The 22,359-nt window shown below is 40.3% G+C and overlaps 1 protein-coding gene across 1 annotated transcript in view; it reads left to right on the top strand.

Moving 5' to 3' along the window:
• Nucleotides 1-22,359, top strand: part of LOC119740495 (bifunctional glutamate/proline--tRNA ligase-like) — a 46,907-nt gene that overhangs the window by 21,327 nt on the left and 3,221 nt on the right. The window contains exons 19-30 of the mRNA XM_038215817.1: nt 412-657; nt 1,395-1,700; nt 2,677-2,886; nt 4,905-4,977; nt 5,769-5,848; nt 8,206-8,463; nt 11,535-11,606; nt 13,172-13,297; nt 17,128-17,301; nt 18,142-18,302; nt 19,186-19,264; nt 21,374-21,438. Coding sequence (XP_038071745.1) covers nt 412-657; nt 1,395-1,700; nt 2,677-2,886; nt 4,905-4,977; nt 5,769-5,848; nt 8,206-8,463; nt 11,535-11,606; nt 13,172-13,297; nt 17,128-17,301; nt 18,142-18,302; nt 19,186-19,264; nt 21,374-21,438 — 1,850 coding nt within the window. The remainder of the gene's footprint in view (nt 1-411; nt 658-1,394; nt 1,701-2,676; nt 2,887-4,904; nt 4,978-5,768; nt 5,849-8,205; nt 8,464-11,534; nt 11,607-13,171; nt 13,298-17,127; nt 17,302-18,141; nt 18,303-19,185; nt 19,265-21,373; nt 21,439-22,359) is intronic.

Here is a 22,359-nt window from a genome sequence, read left to right as displayed (position 1 = left end):
AAGCTATTCAAAACGAACTGTGGCAAAGGTATTCCTTTGTTATTGTTTATCCCATGGTACTTGTGACTGGACTTGTCATGGGGTGCGTTTTGGCGGTCATAACCAAGAATTGGTTCGGTTGTTTCTTGTTTGTGAATTTCTTTGGTAATATTCATTTGGTAAGAATTATGCATGATGATGTAGTACTTAAATCCCCAAAACAATTAACCACAGAGAAACAACCGAACCAATTCTTGGTTACGACCGCCAAAACGCACCCATGGACTTGACTACAACATTGCACTCCTTTGGCGAATATCGGCATATTTGGGCAGACAGACACAAAAATTATATCAGAGAGTTAACAAAATACATTTTTAGCATTAAAAAAATTTAAAAAAAACATCTTTCCTTTTTTTTTTTGGCCGTTAGGAGACAATTGATGCTGCTGTCAAAGTTCTCCTCGGCTTGAAGGCCCAGTACAAGGCCCAGATGGGTTCAGACTACAAGCCCCCGGCAGCCGGTAGCCAGAAAGCTGGTAACCCCAAGCCTAACCCAGCCAGTAACCCCAAACCAGCTGCAGCTGAGGCAGCAGGTCCCGAGGCGGCGGCCATCGTTGAGAAAATAACCGCCCAGGGTGAAAAAGTCCGCCAGCTGAAGACCGACAAGGCACCCAAGGTATCGCTTCACAAAATGTTGACATGAATAGTGTTGCTGCCCTTCTTTGTGTTATTCCTCTAAACAGCTTGACTTTGCCCTCATTATTCAGCAGCTTCAATCAAGAACCATGGTTTATCATACTTTGACCAACTCTAAATGAACGCTCACAACTTCACGATGGTTGAGAATTACACCAAGATATCAGTTGCAATGCTTTCACAGTGCACAAAAGGGAGCCTTTACTGAAAGCTTTGGTGCCTGTTGTTGCTTCAGGAACATTCAGTCGGTCGATATGAGGCCAAAAGTTTGAATATTTTTGTTTAGTTTGCCTCTCAGTGATTCAGAAGTCGGAGGCAAAGCCAAAGCCGAAGACGAAGCAAAGGCTTTTGAAAGCCCCCATAGACACCTGTACTTGCAAGCTGTAGCCAAGTGGCTTCACAGAGCCTTAGTTTTGCATAATGCTATCTGCTTTTCAATGATCAGGATCAACAGTGTATACAATCAATAGTGTATTTTGATTAATTAAAAACCCTTAATTCTGTTGACTTTGCATTGTATGTGATGCCTTGAAATACCAATATCCTCATCAATATCTTTTCAAATTCTACATGTTACTCGACAAACTACGCACGAAATAAAAATAGAGTAACCCTTCATACACTGAATGGTTCCATTTAAACTACTTTCTTACTTGTGCTTAATACCCACTCTGGATAGAATAAAATTAAAAAAGTTCAACACCTCTCCTTTGACAGGAAACAATAGATGCTGAAGTGAAGACTCTCCTCAGCTTCAAAGCCGACTACAAAGCCCTGACCGGTAGCGACTACAAGCCCCCAGGGGGTGGTCAAAAGGCAGACAAGAAGGGAGACAAGAAGGCAGCCGACAAGCAGAAGGAGAAGAAAGGGGCGGAGTCAAAGAAAGGGGCAGAGTCAAAGAAAGGAGGGGAGAGGAAGAAGGAAGAAAGCAAAGAGGCAGCGGCAGCAGGAGCAGACAAGAAGCAGACGAGACTGGGCCTGGAAGTCAAGAAAGAGGAGAACCTAAGCGAATGGTACTCGCAGGTAATGATACTGGCTGATTGTAAGACAATGAGGGTGCTGTGACGACGCCAATTTGGGGGCACAAGTAGTAGAAAATAAAGATTGTTAAAATGTGATTTTTGTATTGTGATATCACATAAACGTACATCAACAGTCTTGTATTGACATCTGTACCCCAAAATGACGTTGTTACAGTTTTGCTCAATTATTTCGCCTAAAGTTTTTTCCCCCTGCTAACTAAACAATGATTCCTTAGAACTGCATTGACTCTGTAGCTCTTTAGCCTTCATATATCTAAAAAAAAAAGAAAAAAAAAAGATGACAGAGAACCATTTTCGAGATGGAAGGACCATTCTGGAGTTTGTGGAAAACCACAAATTCCAGAGTAGGGACTGTAAAGTACCACAAATCAGCATTGTTGGGATTGGAATCTGGGTCAAAGAGGCAGACAGCAAGGGAAGTACCCCTGTGCCAGCCTTTATACACATGTTGGACTTTATTATAAAACCATGACTCAAATGTCTGAATTCTTGAGGGTAATAACAACTTGGCACTCTGTTTTTACCCCCCTGGCTTTCAAGCCAGACAGGGGGATATTGCGATCGCGTATTCCTTTCGTGTGTCCGTGTGTGTGTGTTCCTTTTCACCCATAAAGTTCAGTTGTCAATCTCAACCAAACTGGAATGGTGGTCCGTGGAGAGAAGGCCGACGTCAACAAAATCCTTTCCAATATGGATATTTACGAGGTCTCTGGAGAGCTCAGCTAAGTATTACTAATGACTCGAACATATGTTAGTCCAGTGTCTCACCCAAGCTCTCCATTCAACCCAAACTCCCCTTTCAACTGAGAACTGGTACCTGCTAGGTGGACAATTGAGGCCGTCACTGAAAATTGCCCTAACTAATGCCTGTACATGTACATGTATACAAACTGCCAGGATGCCAGGGGGATCGCGCAAGTTTTACCTGCAGTATTTTTCTGTGTGCCTGCCTACAGGTCATCACTAAGGCTGAGATGATTGAGTACTACGATGTCAGCGGCTGCTATGTCCTGCGCCCCTGGTCCTACTCTATATGGGAAGCCATCAAGGAGTATTTTGACCGCTGCATCAAGGAGCTCGGCGTGGAGAACACCTACTTCCCTATGTTTGTCTCTCAGAGTGCGCTGGAACGGGAGAAGGCACACATCGCCGACTTCTCTCCAGAGGTAGGTCAAGATGGGGAAATCGAACCTCAGACCACTGGACTGGTAGTTTAGTGCTGTATGCACTGAGCTACTTTGCCGAAAGACCAGTGCAATACTCCACATGAATGCGAATGTGACGCGAATTTGAGGTGTTGAAACCGTTTCTGTGAAATTCGCGGGAGTTGAAACGTGTTCATTTTTGCAGTTACGAAAACTTGCTGTGATGTCACAAACTCACGTTTGCGTTTGCGGGAGTATGAAGAGTTCCTTATTTTTGTATGGAATTTTGCAGTGCATCAACAGTTTGTGGTCTGCATTTTTATAATGAGAGTAAGGTTTGACAAGGATGCTTAAAAAACCTCATGTCTAAGACTCCTTTGAAACTCCAATTGAACCAGCTAATTTGAACCATCAAATGATTTAGTATTTAATTATTTGAACTTGGACTCGATCGAAAAATTAAAAAAAATATTTGAAACATGTTGATCAAGTTTTTTGATGCGCCAGCCCAAATGCATAAGCCGCAGGGAATTTGAGTGGCTGCTGGTCAGGATTTGCCTGTGCGTGTCAAAAATTAATAAATGTCAAGAACATCATTCATGATTGATATATTTTTTTCAAGAAAGCTGATGACTAGCTGATATTTATAAGATATTAAAGATGCAAATAGTCTCCACGGAAACTCTCAAATCTTACATGGAAAGTGATTGTCGACAAAAAGTGGCAAATTTGACAAGAAGCAACACATCTTCTGAGATCGCTCACAGGTTTCAAATATTTAAATTAAATTTGGATGATCGAATATTTGAATATTTGGTATGTTTGGTTCAGCTCTAGAAACTCAATCTTATACTGAGCTTTAAATGTGAACAATGTTTACTAACATGAAAACTGAGGAGGTATACTGCAGTTTGGGTTCCAACTGGCTTTTGCAGTTGTGTGGTTGCTAAGGCAAAGCGTCTACCGTTGTTAAGCAAAGCTAATCCGATTACGTACTTAGACGCTATAGCAGAGCAGTGAAATTCATGCACCACAAAAAAAAACATGGCCTTTTGAAGGTTGGGTTTCTCAGAAAATATGCACAGTGTGATTGAAAAGTTCAATTATAACGGAAGAAGAAATTCTTTAATAGCTTCATGTTAGTGAAAAAATCGCCGTCATCGATGTCGAAACGTCAATACTGGTTACTGGTATAGCTGACCTTCAAGTCTGGAAGAAATCGTTCGAAAACCTCCCCAAATCTCTGTATTTGTATCTTTTTCTAGGAATTTCTCAAAATTGTTATTTCCCGAGTTGAACACTTATATCATCTAAGTATATTCTGAATTTCAGCTTAATATGTTGTTGCAAACGCTAGTGCTACAATTTGAAAGATCTCCATGGAAAATTTTGACGATGATTTCTGCCGACCCAAGTCACGTGCATTGTTCAGCAAAGCGCCTTAGGTGCTACGGTTGACCAATTTCGGCCAAGCCACACAATATCGTATTGTAGATTAGCATATTCATTAGCGTCACTCGGCGTGTTTTGGCGTGGGTCTCGGTTTTCGACCAATGGAAGCCGGCAAAAAGGGTGATATTTATCAATTAATAACTCGTGAAGGAGGCTTTTCTCAAAATGTTTACTGCACACCATAATGGATAGGAACCTTTATTAATATTCGTGAGGCTTGAAAAGATTGACAGCTATTGCAAACGTCAGTGTTACAACTTCTAATGATGCACGTAGCCAGGCCTATTTTTCCAATTTCAACGACAGTAATGAACACATCACAACGATTTTTAGCACATACTTGGATCATAATGAGGAAAGTAAACCCTGAAAGTTGCATGAAGATACCGTCTTCCAAACAGGAGAAATTAATTTTCAAAGATTTCGCCCCCCAATGTGAACATGTGTGTGCACATGTAGTTTCATTCAAAATGAAGTGTTACGTAACCTTTGGAAATTGCCCTTCGCAACCGCATGACTGTTTGGATTCTGTTTCTTGATACAAAGTTGATAATTGCTTCATTTTTGTGTGTTCATTTCTCTCCAAGGTTGCCTGGGTTACCAAGTCGGGCAATACCGAAATGGCAGAACCAATTGCCATCCGACCAACTAGCGAGACAGGTGAGTTCCACGCATGGCAACCAAGACCAAGATTATTTATATTCCAGTCTGCATGTCATTGGCCAATAGTAGTTTTATTGGTTGAACGTTCGCAATCCTCACATAGGCATGCACAATGGAGGTTTTTCAGTCACGCGAGTTTTGACGGTCAGCATTCAATTTACGCAGATGTGCACGGAAATGCGCTTGTCTTATCAAAGTCTCTCCGCATTCTCGCGTACCCGGAGTTGCCATTAGAAGTACACAGATTCGAAAATGCACACGTGCGCCTACGCGAACTTGGTATGCTTCCTGAACTGACTTTGCCAGTCAAGTGACATCACGTGGAAAACCTTCATACTACCAGTGAGTCAGTATTTCTTTATCCTAAATTCCAAACGCACTGCCACAGCTGCATTCCGCGCAACTTTGCGCAGTACGCACGACGGGTGTGCCAATCTCCATAAAAGGAGTTGTTTACAACTTATTCGCGAGCTGGACACTCCATTATATAGCTAGAGGGGTGTTTCGAAAAAAAACATGAAGTGACATTGTTGAACAAAATCAGTGGACATTATTAATTTTTCGACCTACAAGGTATTTATGAATGGGAATATGTACTTGGGTGGTATAAACCACAGTGTTTAAGACCAGTTGGAGTCTGGATGCTGATAATTACCCTCGCCTTCGGCTCGGGTAATTATCAGCATCCAGACTCCAACCAGTCTTAAACAGAGTGCTTAAAACCTCCCCCAAGCACACATTTATTCCATTAATAAAAAACTCTTCTTTTTTTTCTCCTTTTCTTCTAGTGATGTACCCAACATATGCCAAATGGGTCCAGTCACACAGGGATCTTCCAATCAAACTGAATCAATGGTGCAACGTTGTGGTACGTACAAATACCTTAAAGCTATAGTCCATCATTTGCAGCTATCCGAAAAGTAACTGCCGTAATTATTGTTGAAAAACATACTTGGTTGAAAGATAGTAAGGGGACTAAACTACCTGTGAAATTATTCTTTCTGGCAAGTTGTCATTTTGAAGTAATCAACGAAAGAAGGCCTTTCTACTGGTGCCTCTTAAGACGCACCATAGGAAAATTTAAATTAGTAGTTCGTTTTGTTATTCTGCGAAGCGCGCGCAAGCATTGGCGCGACGCACACGCACGCGCGGTTGCTATAATTCGTCGGATCAGTGCGCGACATCGCGTAACTGCAATCGGCTCAGTGACAACGTGTCTCGGACGCTGAATTCAGGCCCAATTCAAAACATGATTCAGCAACTTTTGATTTGAAATTGAGATCCTAGAATGCTGTTTTTCTTGGAATATACAGCTGAAGCTGAGCTGAAACTTCATCAGGTTAGTTGTTCAGTACCCTTCTTTAGATTTTGAACACTTTTGTTGCTTCAAACGAACAAAATGCACAAATTACAAATGATGGACTATATCTTTAACCAAGTCATGCATGTCTTGGTGGACCTTTGTGCGTACATGTCGGATATTAATCATGGCTGTGATTGGTCAAAATGTCAGGGACTGAGTGGATCAGTTTATTCCACAGGGCTGCAAAGCAAATGCAGTGAACGTGTGCATTCATAGGGGTGCAACCCTGCAAAAAAAATCCCATAGACACTAGCGCTAAATGCGCATTCTTCAAAATTCTTTTAAAAATACTCAAAACTCTCACAGGTATTCAAGCTGCACAGAAAAATGATGATCAATGTGACATCTTTCATTTTCTTTTCATTTTTTTGGTGGGTTGACCATTGACTTTTCAAGATATTCTCACCCAAAGAAGACGACCCCTATTTTCCGCTGAGCGGGAAAGTCGCCACCTTGAAAAACGATCCCTCCACAACATGGCAAAATAGCGCCAGTTTCGAGCCCAATCGCATCAAAAAATGTTCAGAATGGGAAGCCCCAAGTCCGGGCCAGAGGTTCATTACCATATCTCTTCAATTCCTTATGGAATGGCTCTCAAAAGTCTCTAATATAGAATATTTTGAGGGTATAACTTTTATTCATGAGCTCGGCGGACGGATTTTTGGCCTATTTACAGGCGTGCACCCATAGGCGTCATTGAACTGTACCACTAATTATACACAGCGCCCTCTATTGTCAAGTGCACATAAACATGTGAGTGTGTTCTCTATGTGGGTAGCCATCTTGTGTACACATAATACACTAGTGGTAGCTGGTTCAATATGTACTCGAGTGTTATCTTTATTAAATCCGATCCATCTGATCATTACAGCAAACCGATTTCTGTTAATAGCCCTAGTCCATTTAAACATTAAGATTTTTTCAGAACGTCATGTCAAAAATTAGACCGTTAGCGTAAAACGGTATGGTAGGTTTTTATATAATTAACATTAAAATGTCTGCGTGACATCAGTCTACTAACTACGTAGGATTGACATTAAAAACAAATTGTGTGGCAATGATATCAGAAAAAAATTGAAAATTTTATTAAATTTTAAATTTGTATGTTTTATTCCAACCAAAACCCTCCGTTTCCCTTTTCAGACATCTGCTACCCTCTCAAAAAGTTTTGTTTTGGGCACAGATAGGTCTGCTTTGCGAGCAGACTGGCGCCCGGTCCGTACATTATCAATACTGATTGTGGAGGGAGGGGGGGGGGGGGGGGGGGGGGGGAGCCAACTTACCCCAGGGGAACAGAATTATTGTGTGGCAGCCAATAATTTAAGATTGTAAAGTAATAATTCAATAACAACATGTAAGCATGGGCCAATTTTTTTCCGGTCGATATCTCATTCAAAAGTGAATAACTTTCGTATTGCTAGAAACATAGCAATTTAGTTAAGAAATCTATATTTCAGGATGGAACTTACAACTAGCACAGGGAACTTAAGTTTTTGTGTTAAGGCCAAAAAAAAAGTACTCGGTCTCTGGTCAGCACGTGCGTCGATTTTAGTCATGCGCGTCAACCTTTTTTTTTCCTTCAAATTAACACGGAAGCCACAACAGGAATGGGGAAATTGCACCAAGGCAAATGATAAAGGGCACCAAGGCAAATTATGGAGGACACCAATGTATAATGAGGACACAAAAAACCAAAAAAGTACCCACCTTGTCTGTACAATTCAAGCTTGAAAAAAAAAAAAAATGCGTCGCCGCATCAATTCCGGAACTTCGGTCTGATCAGAGACCGATTATTATTTTTTTTTGGCCTAAAATGTAGTTTTTCCTCCTCTGTAGCTTCATTTTTTTCCTAACTTCTTCAGAGATGGGAGTTCAAACACCCCCAGCCCTTCCTGCGCACCCGTGAGTTCCTCTGGCAGGAAGGCCACACGGCCTGGGCCAACCGCGCCGACGCAGTCGATGAAGTCTACAAGATCTTGGAGCACTATGCCGAAGTGTACGAGTACCTCTTAGCCATCCCCGTGATCCGGGGAAAGAAGACCGTAAAGGAGAAGTTTGCCGGCGGAGATTTCACTACCACTGTGGAGGCCTTCATTTCGGCCAGTGGTAGGGCCATTCAGGTACTGACCTGTCTTTGGTTCATAAATATTGAGCATTATTTTGTGTCAGCTGCTATAAGGGCACTAATTTAAGCCTTGGTCGACTGATTTGTACCAAAAATGACAAATTAGCACCCTCATTATGTTAGAAAGAGGCATTTTTATTAGGTCTCTGTGGGCATTTGTTGGTTAGGCCAAAAAAAAAGTCTCAGGTTTCTGGTATGCGCGTGCGTCACCGTAGCCATGCGCGTCGGCAAAATGAAAGATGATGTCTCGAAACCACCAATCTCACTGGTTTGACTGGAATCCTGCTGCTGCACAATTTTAACGTGTTTTTAGATTGGGTTATGGTCGAGAATAAGCTTTATGTTGCCTCTCTGGACTCCCATATATTTGCACTAAGTTTAGTCGGGCACTATTTGCAGTCATCAACCGACATTTGAAGCAAAAAAATCAGGTAAAAAAAAAAAAAAAGCCGCGTCGCCGTACCACTTTTTGGGCAAGCTCCATACCAGAAACCGGAGACTTTTTTTTTTTGCCTTATTTTATATTATACAATGCCTGAATAAGTACCAGTCATCTGATTGGTGGGTTGTTGATCACATGTCATTGAATTATTGGTCCAAACCCAACGACCTGGCCGCACCACCGAAAAAAAGTTCCAAAAGGAAAATAGAAGTTCCATTGCACGGTCACACGATTGGTGGCTCTGACCAATCAGATGACGAGGATTTATTCAGGTTTTGTATCAAACAAATAATGAATGTTTTACATTTCATGCAATGGAAAGAATAATATCATTTGGTGACGGACGGAATGTTGCATTCCACAAGGTGAACATTCTGTCACCTCATGAAATTATTCTTACCATTGCCCTGAATGGTAAGAATAATTTTTGAAGGGCAAAAACCAAATTTGATTTATATCACCCCGACGCAAAATTCCATCTTATAATAGTTCATGCGGTACCCGCTGCTATGTACATTAGATTCGAACCAGCCAACCGATCCCGTTAGCTCGGTGGTCGAGTGGTAAGACATCTGCACTAGAAAGCAGGAGGTCGTGGGTTCAAGTCCCATCCGAGTGATTTTTTCCAACTTTCACTTGGGAGGTAACACACTGAGTATACAGTGTTTAAAATACGTCGGTGAAGGGCAAAACCTAATTTGATTTATATCACCCCGACGCAAAATTCCATCTTATAATAGTTCATGCGGTACCCGCTGCTATGTACATTAGATTCGAACCGGCCAACCGATCCCGTTAGCTCGGTGGTCGAGTGGTAAGACATCTGCACTAGAAAGCAGGAGGTCGTGGGTTCAAGTCCCACCAGAGTGACTTTTTTCCAACTGTCACTCCGGAGGTAACTCACTGAGTATACAGTGTTTAAATGTCGGTGAAGGGCAAAAACCTAATTTGATTTATATCACCCCAACGCAAAATTCCATCTTATAATAGTTCATGCAGTACCCGCTGCTACATGTATGTACATCAGATTCGAACCAGCCAACGGATCCCGTTAACTCGGTTTAAACGTCGGTGAATGGAAAAAACCTAATTTGATTTATATCACCCAGACGCAAAATTCCATCTTATAATATTATGTGTATATTTTGAATAATCAAATTATTTGTGTGGAAATACATAATTATACAACACCTGAATAAATCCCCGTCATCTGATTGTTAGATCGTTGATCACATGTCATTGAATAAATCGTCCCAGTGCAAAGGCGTGGCCGCAACACAAAAAATGGAAGTTCTTTTGCACGGTGAATAGAACTTCCATTGCACGGTTTCATTACTGCCAGTGGTGGTGCTGTATTACGAATCTGATTCACAGAATGTCAAATTGGCAGACGATACGCGAGAATCTCTGTTTGTTCTCCGAAGAAATATCGGAACCCTTTCTAAATGCTGACGCTAACACAAAGAAGCAAATAAGATTTGCTGCTAAACGATTAGACAAATTTGAATATGAATATGGAAGTTCTGAACTTATTTAGAACAGTTATTAAAATACATAAATTGGATATGAAAGTTCTGAACCTACTTCTAAAATAGTTTTAGACCAAGATAAATTGAGTATGCTAGCTAGTTCTGAACTTGTTGAACAGTTTTGAATAAATCGGATATTGGAAGGGACACCAGTTTGTCTGAAAAAGTAGAACATTGATGTATGTACCAGTTCACAAGTCAACCAATCAGATGACAAGGATATATTCAGGCGTTGCAAAAAACAAATAATGAATGTTTCACATTCGTGCAATGGAAAGAATAATTTCATTCGGTGACAGAAATGGAACATTCATCTGTCACCTTATGAAACTCGACGCGCGTCGAGACATCACGCACGTGTAATTTCCAGAGTATAGTGCCTGGTCGGGCACTATACTCAAAATGTTTGACTGGTAACAGCGCCCTCTGACAAAACACAAACTCAAAACTTTAATCTAGGGAAACTAAAAGTGTTCCTTTAATTGTTGCATTGCTTACAGTTGAATCGCTTATGAGTTAATTGTTGAATTAAAACAGTTCAATAATAAAACCCTGAAAGTTTTTTTTTTTTTTAATATTGGACAGAGGTGAGTTATAAAACAAATATGGACTGGCAAAACTCGGTCCCTAGTGCACGTCTATGCTCTCCTCGGGCCTGTGAGTGACCAGAAGAGGGTTCTATTTCCCGCGGCCTTCGGCCTCGGGGAAATAGAACCCTCTTCTGGTCAGGCGGCATAGACGTGCACTAGTGACCTCATTGCCAGTCTGTATGTGTATACTATTCTATATTTTTGCAATGTTCCATAGTTACACCCTACAGGTTGGCAAAGGAAGGTCTATATTGACTCAGTGCAATAGTGCCCCCTCATTGTTAACGACAGGAAAGTTAGGGGAGACCACTGGGAGGGACATTCAAACTCATTGCTGACGACACGTGACGCTCAAAGTGAAGACGCTTCTGCTTTGTGCAGATTCAGAATAAATTACCTGCGCGTACTTCGCACCATACGCATGCAAACTAGTACAGCATATGTTCTAGAGATCGTTGAAATTGGAGTTCATCCTTTTCTTTTGCATGTTGTTTTAATACCACAGGGTGCTACGTCGCATCACCTGGGCCAGAACTTCTCCAAGATGTTTGATATCAAGTTTGAGGACCCAAATAATGTAAGCTCTTTTAAAACAGCACCATTTGTCCTGCAGAATGTCTATTTTAGAACAGACATTTAGAATTTCCCCCCAAATTCCCCATACTGCAATTCACAAGGATGGGTTTTCATCATAAAGTTATTTGATGCACGGATCCTCTACACAAGGATAAACGACTTCCCAAAATTTCTGGTTAGAGGCGTGAGAGGATCGGTGTTTGATGTTATTTGATGTAGACCCACTTCACAATCTAGTTACTTTTTGATTCTGTAAGACTGCAGACCTCAGCAGTTGCTGTGGTTGAAATTTGTTACATTAAGCAGGATTCAGCCCTTTTTCCTTTTCCATTGTGATCATTTTGATAATGAGATCCCACTTTGTGTCATTGGATTCTTTGGGAATATAAGCAGGATTTTTAGTGAAATAAATGCAGGGATTGGAGCATTTGAGCTTTACAGTTCACCCTAACCCTCCTCAATCCTCCAAAAACAACCAGACCCTTTTGAAAGGATTTTGGAGGATTGAGACTGTTACGCCTCTTATAAGGTGCCTGTTGATTTTGTAAAATGCCATGGTCCAGTTGTTATGGTGTTTGACTCATAATGTACGATGGTGAGTTGGTTAGAACCCTGCCAGAAACACGGTGTTTGTGCCCTTGGGCAAGACACTTGACTACAATTGTCCCTCTCCACCCAGGAGTATGACTGGGTACCTGTGAGGGTAGAGGACCGAATGTGCACTGATATAGCGCATGTATTATCTTTTATAGCACATGTATCGACCAACAATTAGGTACTCAAGGTGCTGCACAATATGTCTATTATTAAAGCAAGTTTTTATTAAAAATATGAGACCCGTTATATAGCACCTTATAATGGTTTACAAGGTACTCCGGGCATATTGCAGCCACTGCCAGAAACACCGGGGCAAACCCCTTCTCTTAGCGATAAGTGTTACTGGGTCCTTTTACGTGCATTACACAACACACGGGACCTACGGCTTTACGTCCCATCCGAAGGACGAAGCAATAATGGTGAAGTGCCTTGCTCAAGAGCACAAGCACCATGTTCCCACGGTCAGGATTCGAACCCATGCACCACGGCACACGAGTCGAACACCGTAACCATTGGACCACAACACCCCACACTGGCCCACAGCATTACAATTTTACAAGCATTACAATTTTACAAGCATTACAATTTATATTATTTATTGTGTCAAGGTCTTAAGCTGTAGCTTGCATCGTTTGTGCTTTTATTACCATACATAAATGTAATCCTGCATGATACTAGAAATCATCCGCACTGCTCCTGGTATCATGGGCACTGCTTTAACGTCTTAAAAGTGAGTTGCAGGATTTTGAAGGATTGAGGCAGTTGTCACCCAACCTCTATTAAAACAAATTTAAGAAATAATTGGATGATTTTGGAGGAGTGAGGCTGTGTCCTGTTTTTATGTGGAGGCAGCCAGAGGATTTTGCATAATTGAGGATGCATCCCAGCCAAAAGGCCATGGAGGGTTAACAAAATTAACCTTCAGTTAAAGACATTTCAAAATTTGGATTGCTTTTTATTTGATAACAGGAGGGATCTCATGAGTTTGCTCACCAGAACTCGTGGGGTATCACCACCCGGACCATCGGTGTCATGTGCCTCGTCCATGGAGATGACAGGGGGCTGGTACTGCCACCTCGAGTAGCTTGTGTACAGGTAGGACAATAGAAACTCCAGGCCCGGATTAAGTGTTTCGTAGGCCTTAGGCACCAGTGTTCCGTAGGCCCTACTCCGCCCTAAAAACCGACACCAAATTTAAAGTACAAAGCACTGTACAAATCAAGCCAGGCCAAACTGGTATACATGTAGGTCCTAGCTCTAAAAGCCTGTTGGCACCAAGGGCGTCAATCACTTCCCAAAAGTGGTGAGGGGGAGGGGTGGTACATACATGTGTATCTTGGTCAGAACTAGAGCTAAATGCGAGTGAAGCCTATTACGGTGTCGTTTGGGGCCCGCTTAAGGGCCCCGGAAAAAAAATAGATGCTCTATGGCACAATCTGAGGCAATTTTTGACCAATTTAACCAACTTCTTTTTAGCGAACAATCATAATTTTAACATCATTTTCGAGTTTGGAGTCATTGAAACAGCTATTCTGAGCTATGAATCAAATGTCAGCTACAATTTTTTATTCGAGGACGAAAATAGTTTGGGGGGGGGATGACATGTCCCCCCCCCCCCCCCCGTCCCTTAACGATCGACGCCCATGCTTGGCACCGTGCTTCAGAATGACAGACTTTACACTTAAATTGTATAGTAGGGCCTACGTGTATGCCTACATGACGTACATGTACAGCATCAGTTGGTGAAATCAAAAATTCTGAGACAGATCCTAAAACTTTGTACAAACTTTTAAAAACTTTTCTCTGCATGTGGGTATACGTGTTCATCTTTTCATACCGTGGACAAAAAAACCCAGAGAACAAAAGTGAACAATATCGTCCACGATTCTTAGCATACGTCCACGACTGGGGTCGTGTACAAAACATATGGGAGTCTTCCTAAAAAGTTAGAGTACAAACAAAATAGGGACAATAGGATGTCCACGATCGCTGGTGAACATGCGTTTGTATGTGTGTGTGTTTGGGTAGGCCTGTATGTGTTTTATGGCACTGCAGTATTTTCGAAGGCCACCGCGTAGGCCCCCAAATTTTTCGTAGGCCCTAGGCACAGTACCTTGGATAAACCGGGCCTGAGAGACTCCATTAAGAATCTGTAGATAGTGCCATGTTGAACCAAGATGTGCATGCTCAGGGGCCAATTGAACAGAACTCTCCTAAGCACCAAAGAGATTTGTTTAGCGGAAATAGGTTACCAACCAAAATGTCATGTTATGTTTCATTGTTGTTAACTGGTACTCGGCCAATTTTGTATTTTGTATTGGTCCCCTCTGGGACCAGCAACATTTTTTCAACAAAATGCATGGCCACCAAATTTGAGAGGAAACTGAAGAAGCTGTGAGGCTTTTTTTTCTTTTTGTCAAGTTTTGGGTCAGTTCTCCAATCTGTCTTCCAGCACTTGTCCATTGTCAATATTCCTGACCAATTGAGGGCTCTGTTTAGTCATTTTTTTTACTTTAATTTTGTTTTCTTATTTGGTAGTATAGAAAAGTTGATTGTGGTATTTGTTTATTTTATTTGGAATGACGTTACTGAGGAGGTATGCTTCAATGAATGTACATGTACATTCCTGTCTGTTCCCAAAAGAAGTCATTACAATGCCTTAATTGGCCAAGAGTATTTTTGTACATTAAATTGGATGTCGTTGTAAACAGAGGAGAAAAAACTTATTCCGTCTCATTAATTTGAAAACATATTAAGAAAATTATGCAAAAATCTCATAAAACAACTTGAAATGTACCCCATGACTGTTACATTTACGCAAAATTAGTGCTAAATTTACTGGTAGTGGGTATGCACTTTGATTGATGAACTTCCAAGGACCCAACACAACCATTGATAAAATCCTGCAAACCAAAGGTCAACTGTACAGTTCCTGCCAGTAGATTATAGGGTTACTGTTTGCTGCATGATATGTATATCATTCGGGGGTATCCTTTTGTATTTAGCCTTTGATGGGTTTTTAGTTGGTGTTGACCCTCTTTGACAAATAGGCCTAACTGGTTTATGCAACTTTCCATCGTTTGGTTTCCTCTGATAGCCTCCTTTTTTTGTTCACAACTTCTGTTTGGATGAGAATTGTTTAGACAGACTCTGCACAGTCAAATTCTTGAGAAATTTGAAACTTTCTCACATAGACCTCGGCAAGGCTCATATCTCAATTTTCCTATGTAATAAACTTGCACCAGAACTACATCCTCAAAAGAGAAAAAAAAAAGGCAAACGTAAACTAGGCCAATTCTTAATCGCCAATATTCTACAAACTGTCCACCTGGCAAAGATGAGGAATGGAGTAAAGCATTTGGAGTTGTAAACATTGGAAGTAAATTGGCAGATGAAAAAAGTAAATCCTGACTTACTTAAAAAAGAGTAACCTTATCATGACTTCAAAGGAGCTTTGCATGATTTAATAGAAATGTAGAAGAGGGGCAAAAAACACTCTGAACACACCTCTTGAAAGACATGAAAGAGGGCAGGTTTGTTTGACAATAATAGGGCCTGTAAAAATTTGTTTGTAGAAGCGTTTTACAGGTTTTTTTTTTATCAGTTTTCCTGAATGGCCGTGGTGTCGCGAGGGGGGGGGGGGCAGCAAGGGGGCGCTTGCCCCCCTGGAATAGCAAAAAAAAAAATAAATTTCTCAAACCAAGAGAATGGTTTCGAAAAGATCCAGAGGTGTGAACTCATATTTCATCATCAGTTGAAAACAAAACAGACATCACATTATGTGTATATGGTATTGTTTTGTAAAGGTGGACCTCTAAATTTAAGTACATCTCATTTTCAATACATTTGTGGGTGATTAATTTATTTTGTATGAACTGTGAGTTCAAACAAGTAGTGCACCCTTATCATTTGCTTGCCCACAAAATAAAATCAACATCTTTCGTTTTTCCCCCCTTGGATTAGATAATATTGTTGACAGCTTGTCTCTGATATGAACTGGTCTTTTGCATGGCCTAGGATGTGTACTTTGTCATGCGCTCTTTTACAGATTACAATCGTGAATATCAGTTAGCAAATATGAAAAAAAGGCTGCTGTGTTGAGAAACGGCATATTTGATTTTTTTCATCTCATACTTTGGTCAATCTGACTTTCTCAAACGTTTTGTTTATGCAAGGATGATGAGCCTATTCAAAAAATTTACATGGGGATAAAGATCTCTGAATTTTTTTTTTTTACCAGGAAAGGGGGGGGGGGGATTAAATGAAATTTGGAAGCTTATATATCAAAGAATGTTTCATGTAAGATACTTATTATAAATGTCTGCAATATGCAACGTTTTGTTGGGAGCTATTTATAGTGGCATTTTTTGTGAGATTTGAATGAATCCAGGGTTTCTTGTAAGGTTTTATTGATGTCACTCACAATGGTTAAAGCAATTATCACTCCTATCAAGAGAATGTCTTGAACTCAATATATCTTCAGTATTTTCTGAAAGTTTGTGACAATCGCAAGATGGCAAGTTTAAAATTTTGGCCAATTTGGGTTGAGGGGTAGCCATTTTTTTGGGGGGGGGCACATACTGTAAGAATAATGAACATGTACCATAATGACTTACTAAAGGCAAAAATATGCATAAGCTTTTATAGCAACAAATATGTGCATAGTGCTAAATATAACATGATTCCTTAGAAATGAAGAATTATTAGACCCAAACCAAGACCTGGTCCTCACCCCTCCCTTAACAAAAAAGAAGAAAACCTTTTAAATCTTCCCTGTAAATCCTAAATTACACAAATTTAGCATCTTTACATGTATGTACTTCAGTTAAGAAACATGTGAAGTTATTTTCTGTCCAATGTTTGCAATTTTTTAGTTTTTCCAGGTGTTTCTGTTTATCAATAAAGGCTTTTTCTTGTTTAATCAGGTGATCATTGTGCCCTGCGGAATCACCAAGACGACCACCAATGAGGTGAAGGAGAAACTGCTCAGCAAATGCGATGAATACGCAGCCAAACTCAAAGCAGCCGGGATCAAAGTGCGTCAAGACAACCGGGACAACTACAGCCCTGGCTGGAAATACAATCACTGGGAACTCAAGGTTTGTAGAACTTGCTGATGCTTAGACTGGTCCAATAAAACCATAATATGCCTAACACCCCCCCCAGCATGCAATTTTTTTCCCAAACGACATCCACATGGGGTGTACACAATGACATTTTGCACTTTAATTCTCTTAAAAACATGAGATAAAATTTAGAAAAAAAAAATGAATTCGAACATAATGAAAGTCAGACTTTATTTCCCTTAAAATCCTCCAAATCCTCGATGGCAACCGCTGTATTAAAATGCCGAATGATGAGTAGGGACAATTAACTGAATTGATTTGAAAATAATTGAAATCCCGAAACAGCTATCAAATGTGGAAAAGACAAGACTGACAAACCCACTCTATGACCACGTACTGTTTTATTTTCTTTTATCATTACTGCACTGAATGAGTGCTTTAAATTGTATGCACACAAATAAATGCAAATTCAGGTAGGGGCCTAAATTCGCCATCTTTGTTCTTGACGTTCCTCATCTACTCTCAAATAAGTGGGGAGTGAAATCCTGTTCGCGATACCGTTCGCGTGTTTGTTCTGGTCAATTGAAATGCCATTCTCGTGTTCATTCAACATGAGAACAGGGTTTGGAATATGCCCATAAAGTCAGTCTATTATGGAAGAAATGTTCTTCTTGATGGTACGGTATGGACTCCTTGTATGAACAGTAGATGGTGCTCCGTTCAAAACTCACGAGACTTGGTTCGAAATTATTCATGACAAATATTCTGACAAATGTTATCTATCTAACACATGTGTTTTAAAAGAAATTGGCCTCTTTACAATACCACACTGAAACCCAGTCATGTTTGAGATGTTGATTTGTGCATGTACAGGGTGTGCCAATCCGTGTAGACCTAGGCCCACGTGATGTCGAGCAGAAAGAGCTTGTGTTGGTGCGCCGGGATACCAGGGACAGATTCACCTACAAAGAGAGCGAGGCAGTCAGCAAGGTCAAGGAGATGTTGGAAGATATCCAAAACAACCTCTATGCCAAGTAAGTCAGGCAGTAGTATTTATATAAAAAGTATTTAATTGTTATGATAATTTATCATTAGGATTTATTGTGCACGCACAATTTAAGCAAAGAATCCTTAGTAATGGCATGAACCATGCACACAAACCAAGAGAATCGTGTAGTATTTATTAGTCATAAATACCTGAGACAGTTAACTCATTCCTATTGGTCGAGAGCCCTTTTATTGGTTGAACATCCACATTCTTCACTTAGGCATTCGCAATACTTCCAATGAGTCTGTATTTCGAGAGTCATTAATTCACATTCACCGGCAATGCTGCATTCTGCGCCACATTGCGCAGTACACGGTATCCATGTAAGGAGATGTTTACGACTACTAAGAGGCACGTACCATAACATAGCTAGAGGGGTGTTTTAAAAAACCTGAAGTAAAAGTGCTAAACAGAATCATTGAAAATGTATAATTTTTGACTTGTGACTTTATAAAGGTATTTATGAATGGGAATAAATATGTGCGTGGCCAGTATTAAACAAGTACGCTTAAACCAGCCCCAGGGGCCTGGTCACCGATAATTGCCTGAGCCGAATATAGCGTCGAGACCCCTGTGCCGGTTTTAAACATATCGTTTTAAATCGGCAAAGCAAGTATTTATCCTCTTATTATTTATATCAGGCCAGCAAGAAGCAATATTGTATTGTGTGCCTTCAGAAAAAGTACCCGGATAGTCACTATGGTATCAATGCACGTTTCGCATTGATGACATCACATTGCACATTGAGTTTGTGCTGTAACTGTTTTTGCCAAGATGGCTGCCATAGTTGCTAGGGATTCGGTCATGTATCTGCAGTCCTATTTTTAGGGTTCATCCTTTTGACCGAGTGACATACTTTTACTTGGCAGGGCAAGCAAGGACATGAATGACCACCTGAAAGTGGTCACAACTTGGGACGACTTCTGCTCAAATGTGGAAAAGAAAAATGTAAGTTTAAATGGGTTGCCCACATATATTCAAGTTGACCTCAGATTAGGGCTGTGCATATTCAAATACTTTAGTATTCGGATATTCTAACTTGGACTTGATTGAATAGGTAAATGTTTTAAATGCACTGATCAAGTTTAACATACTTCAGCGTAAACTGACCACGGATCAGGATTTGCCTGCGTCTTGGCTTGTCAAAAAATTATGGACAGAGATGAAACTTTTCTGATCTTAATCAGAAAACAGACTTTTTAACTTTTCTAATGAAATTTCTGATTTTCTTACAATGTGTCCCACAAAATTAGATTTTGTAACGATATTTCCACAAAATGTGATTTTTTTTAAAAACTATAATTTGGAGAAAAAAAAGGCGATGAAAGGTCGATGAAAACGGCACGTAAAACTAAACGCGAGCGTAGTTTTAATCTCTTTCACCGGTTGAAATTGAGTGTTTCTACGGTAGAAACACCTAGGCCAGCGCTGATCGGACCCTTTTCCGGTTTGAGAACAGGTTAAACATTGACCTATGACACGGAAAAATCACTGCGGCACACGTACACAAACATTGTGCATGCGGTGTGTGCATGCATGATGCTATAGTCACTACAAAAATGTTACGGATGGTCAAACACGAGGATAATCTCTCCGAAATAGAAAGGTGCGTTAATCCGGAATCCCCCCCCCCCCCTCAACTTTTTCCGCGATAGCCTTGAGTTTTTTTTCCGCGACCAGAGCTGTTATGATTTTTTAGCCTCAAGCCTTGCGCATCTTTTGATACAAAAACATAAAAATAGGACCACGGGTTGCCGCGCATGCGCCGTGAAAACTGAATTTTCCCATATGTACGTCATGTACACAGCGCAGAATTACCATTTGTACATATGAATAATTAATTAGCCATAATTCCAAAACCCTTTGACCTATAGTCATAAAATTTCTTGGGTATGTTCATGATGAGTTGCTCTATGCATGTACCGAATTTCAAAATTTGTCGTCACTCGATGGCCGAGATCTTAGGGGGAGGGGGGGGGGTGGAATCCTGATTTTTTTTTGCTAAGGCCAGTTTCATCTCTGTATAGACGAGCTTATTAAAATGATGTAAAGAAAAGGCCTCGGAACGGCTGATATTCGAACAATTTTTAAAGAAGACATTTGAGCTAATTGTCTTCATGGAAGCTCTCAAATCATGCATAAAGGTGGCTTTTGGACAAGTTTGGTACTTGACAAACAATAAAACCACGCAATTTATACCATTAAAGTAATATGGTTATTCATCACCTCCTCAAGACCATTCACATTTTTTTTACATCACCCCAACGCAAAATTCCATCTGATGAAATAACTGCTATTTACATGTACATATTCAATTGATAATCACGTAGTCATATATTCGTTATATTCAGCACAGTTCTACCTTAGACGGCTATGGATATTATTGCTGAGGTTTAATGATTACCCAAATATGGTTTTTCAAACCTCAGCTTTTTCTGCGGCTTCATTTCTGGAACTAGAATTATTTCAGAGTCTTTTATGTCCCAACTAAATGGAAGTCGCTTTTTGGCCTCCTATTAACATGATTAAATGATGGATGTTCCTGAAACAAAACAAGGTGTTTTTTAACCTAGAATATCCATTTGAAAATCCCCTAGAATATCCCTAGTTAGTAAATGTGTCATAAGCCTATGTGGCCCATCAGGCCGGCATTTACCTCCGGTTTTTCTGGGCATAAAACAACTGAGAATATTTCTATGCCAGTCCATCGCAGTTTTCTCCCCAGCTAATGCCGGTACCCATTTAAACTCCTTGGTGGAGAGAGGCAAGTGGGAGTGAAGTGGATTGCCCAGGGACACAACAAATGACCAGCAGCTGGATTCGAACTCTTAACCCGCTGGCCGTGAGTCACGAACCCTAACCGCTAGTGCCACACTCTCCCACAGAAAATCTCTAGTCAGGGGCCTAAAAAGATCCTGAAACGAAAATCAGAGATGAAGCTGCAGTTTGTTTGAACAACCCATGTAACGATCGTCTTCTATGAGAATTTGTTTCGAGAAGAAACAAGATTGACAATTGATAGCTATTCAATAACAATGTCATCCTGTATTCCCCCAGCTTATCCAAGCTCCCTTCTGTGGAGATATGTCATGTGAAGACAAGATTAAGAAGGAAAGTGCAAGGTAAGCTAGTCAGAACCCCATGTCAATGTATGCTATGTGTGACACTCGAGCTCAAAATCAGTCCGAAGTCGTACGGTCAAATTTTTGAGATACAGGCAATAATGCAGTCTACAGGGTGAGTAAAAAACCCCGAACGTGTTCTTTCAGCAAAACGAAAACAATTCACACACATCCCTATGTGATTTGTTTTCGTTTTGCTGAAAGAACACTTAACTTTTTGTGATCTGTGGACAGAACTTTAAAACGGTGGTGTGTTTACAATTCCCTACCTTAAAAAGTACATAAGTGATTTGAAAGATTCTTGTACTAAAAGAAAGCTTATGAATTGGGCTTTCGTATCCTAGATTTTGAAAGTGGTACATGCAGAACTTCACTAAAACAATGGTCCTGACATTTGGATTTCGTTTTTTATTACTCACCCTGTATAATACATGTACATACATGTACAATATTGATAAATATTCGGCACTTAAAATACCTGAATCTCTTGTCAGATTTTGTCCGATTTCCCTACTCTACAGCGTGTGTCAATAAAAACGCAGGATTCAAAGTGATTTTTTTTCTGAGAAAATTATGCTACTGGTGTGCCTAATTTGATAAGGATTTGATTGTCCATAATTTCATCTTTGATAAGATTTTTGTTTGGTGGAATTTGGACTTTTGGTTCAAAAGTTATGACAAGTTTTGTGAAGCCCTTCTGAAGCGGGTTGGTCTGATTCAATGACCTTAACACAACGACCAGTTATGTACAATGCAGGTATACATTGAAGACAATTAAACCAGAACAAAACTTTCTTTGAAACAACTGATGATAAGTATCACTTAAATTTAATAACTGGACTATCATTGTTTCAAAGCATCATGAATTATTGACTAATAACATTGATTGTGGACTAAAGGATTATGTAAGCCTAATCCTGC

The sequence above is a fragment of the Patiria miniata genome, unplaced genomic scaffold (assembly GCF_015706575.1).
Source record: "Patiria miniata isolate m_02_andy unplaced genomic scaffold, ASM1570657v1 HiC_scaffold_5, whole genome shotgun sequence".
In the NCBI taxonomy this organism is placed as follows: domain Eukaryota; kingdom Metazoa; phylum Echinodermata; class Asteroidea; order Valvatida; family Asterinidae; genus Patiria; species Patiria miniata.
This window is presented reverse-complemented; position numbering and strand designations above follow the sequence as displayed.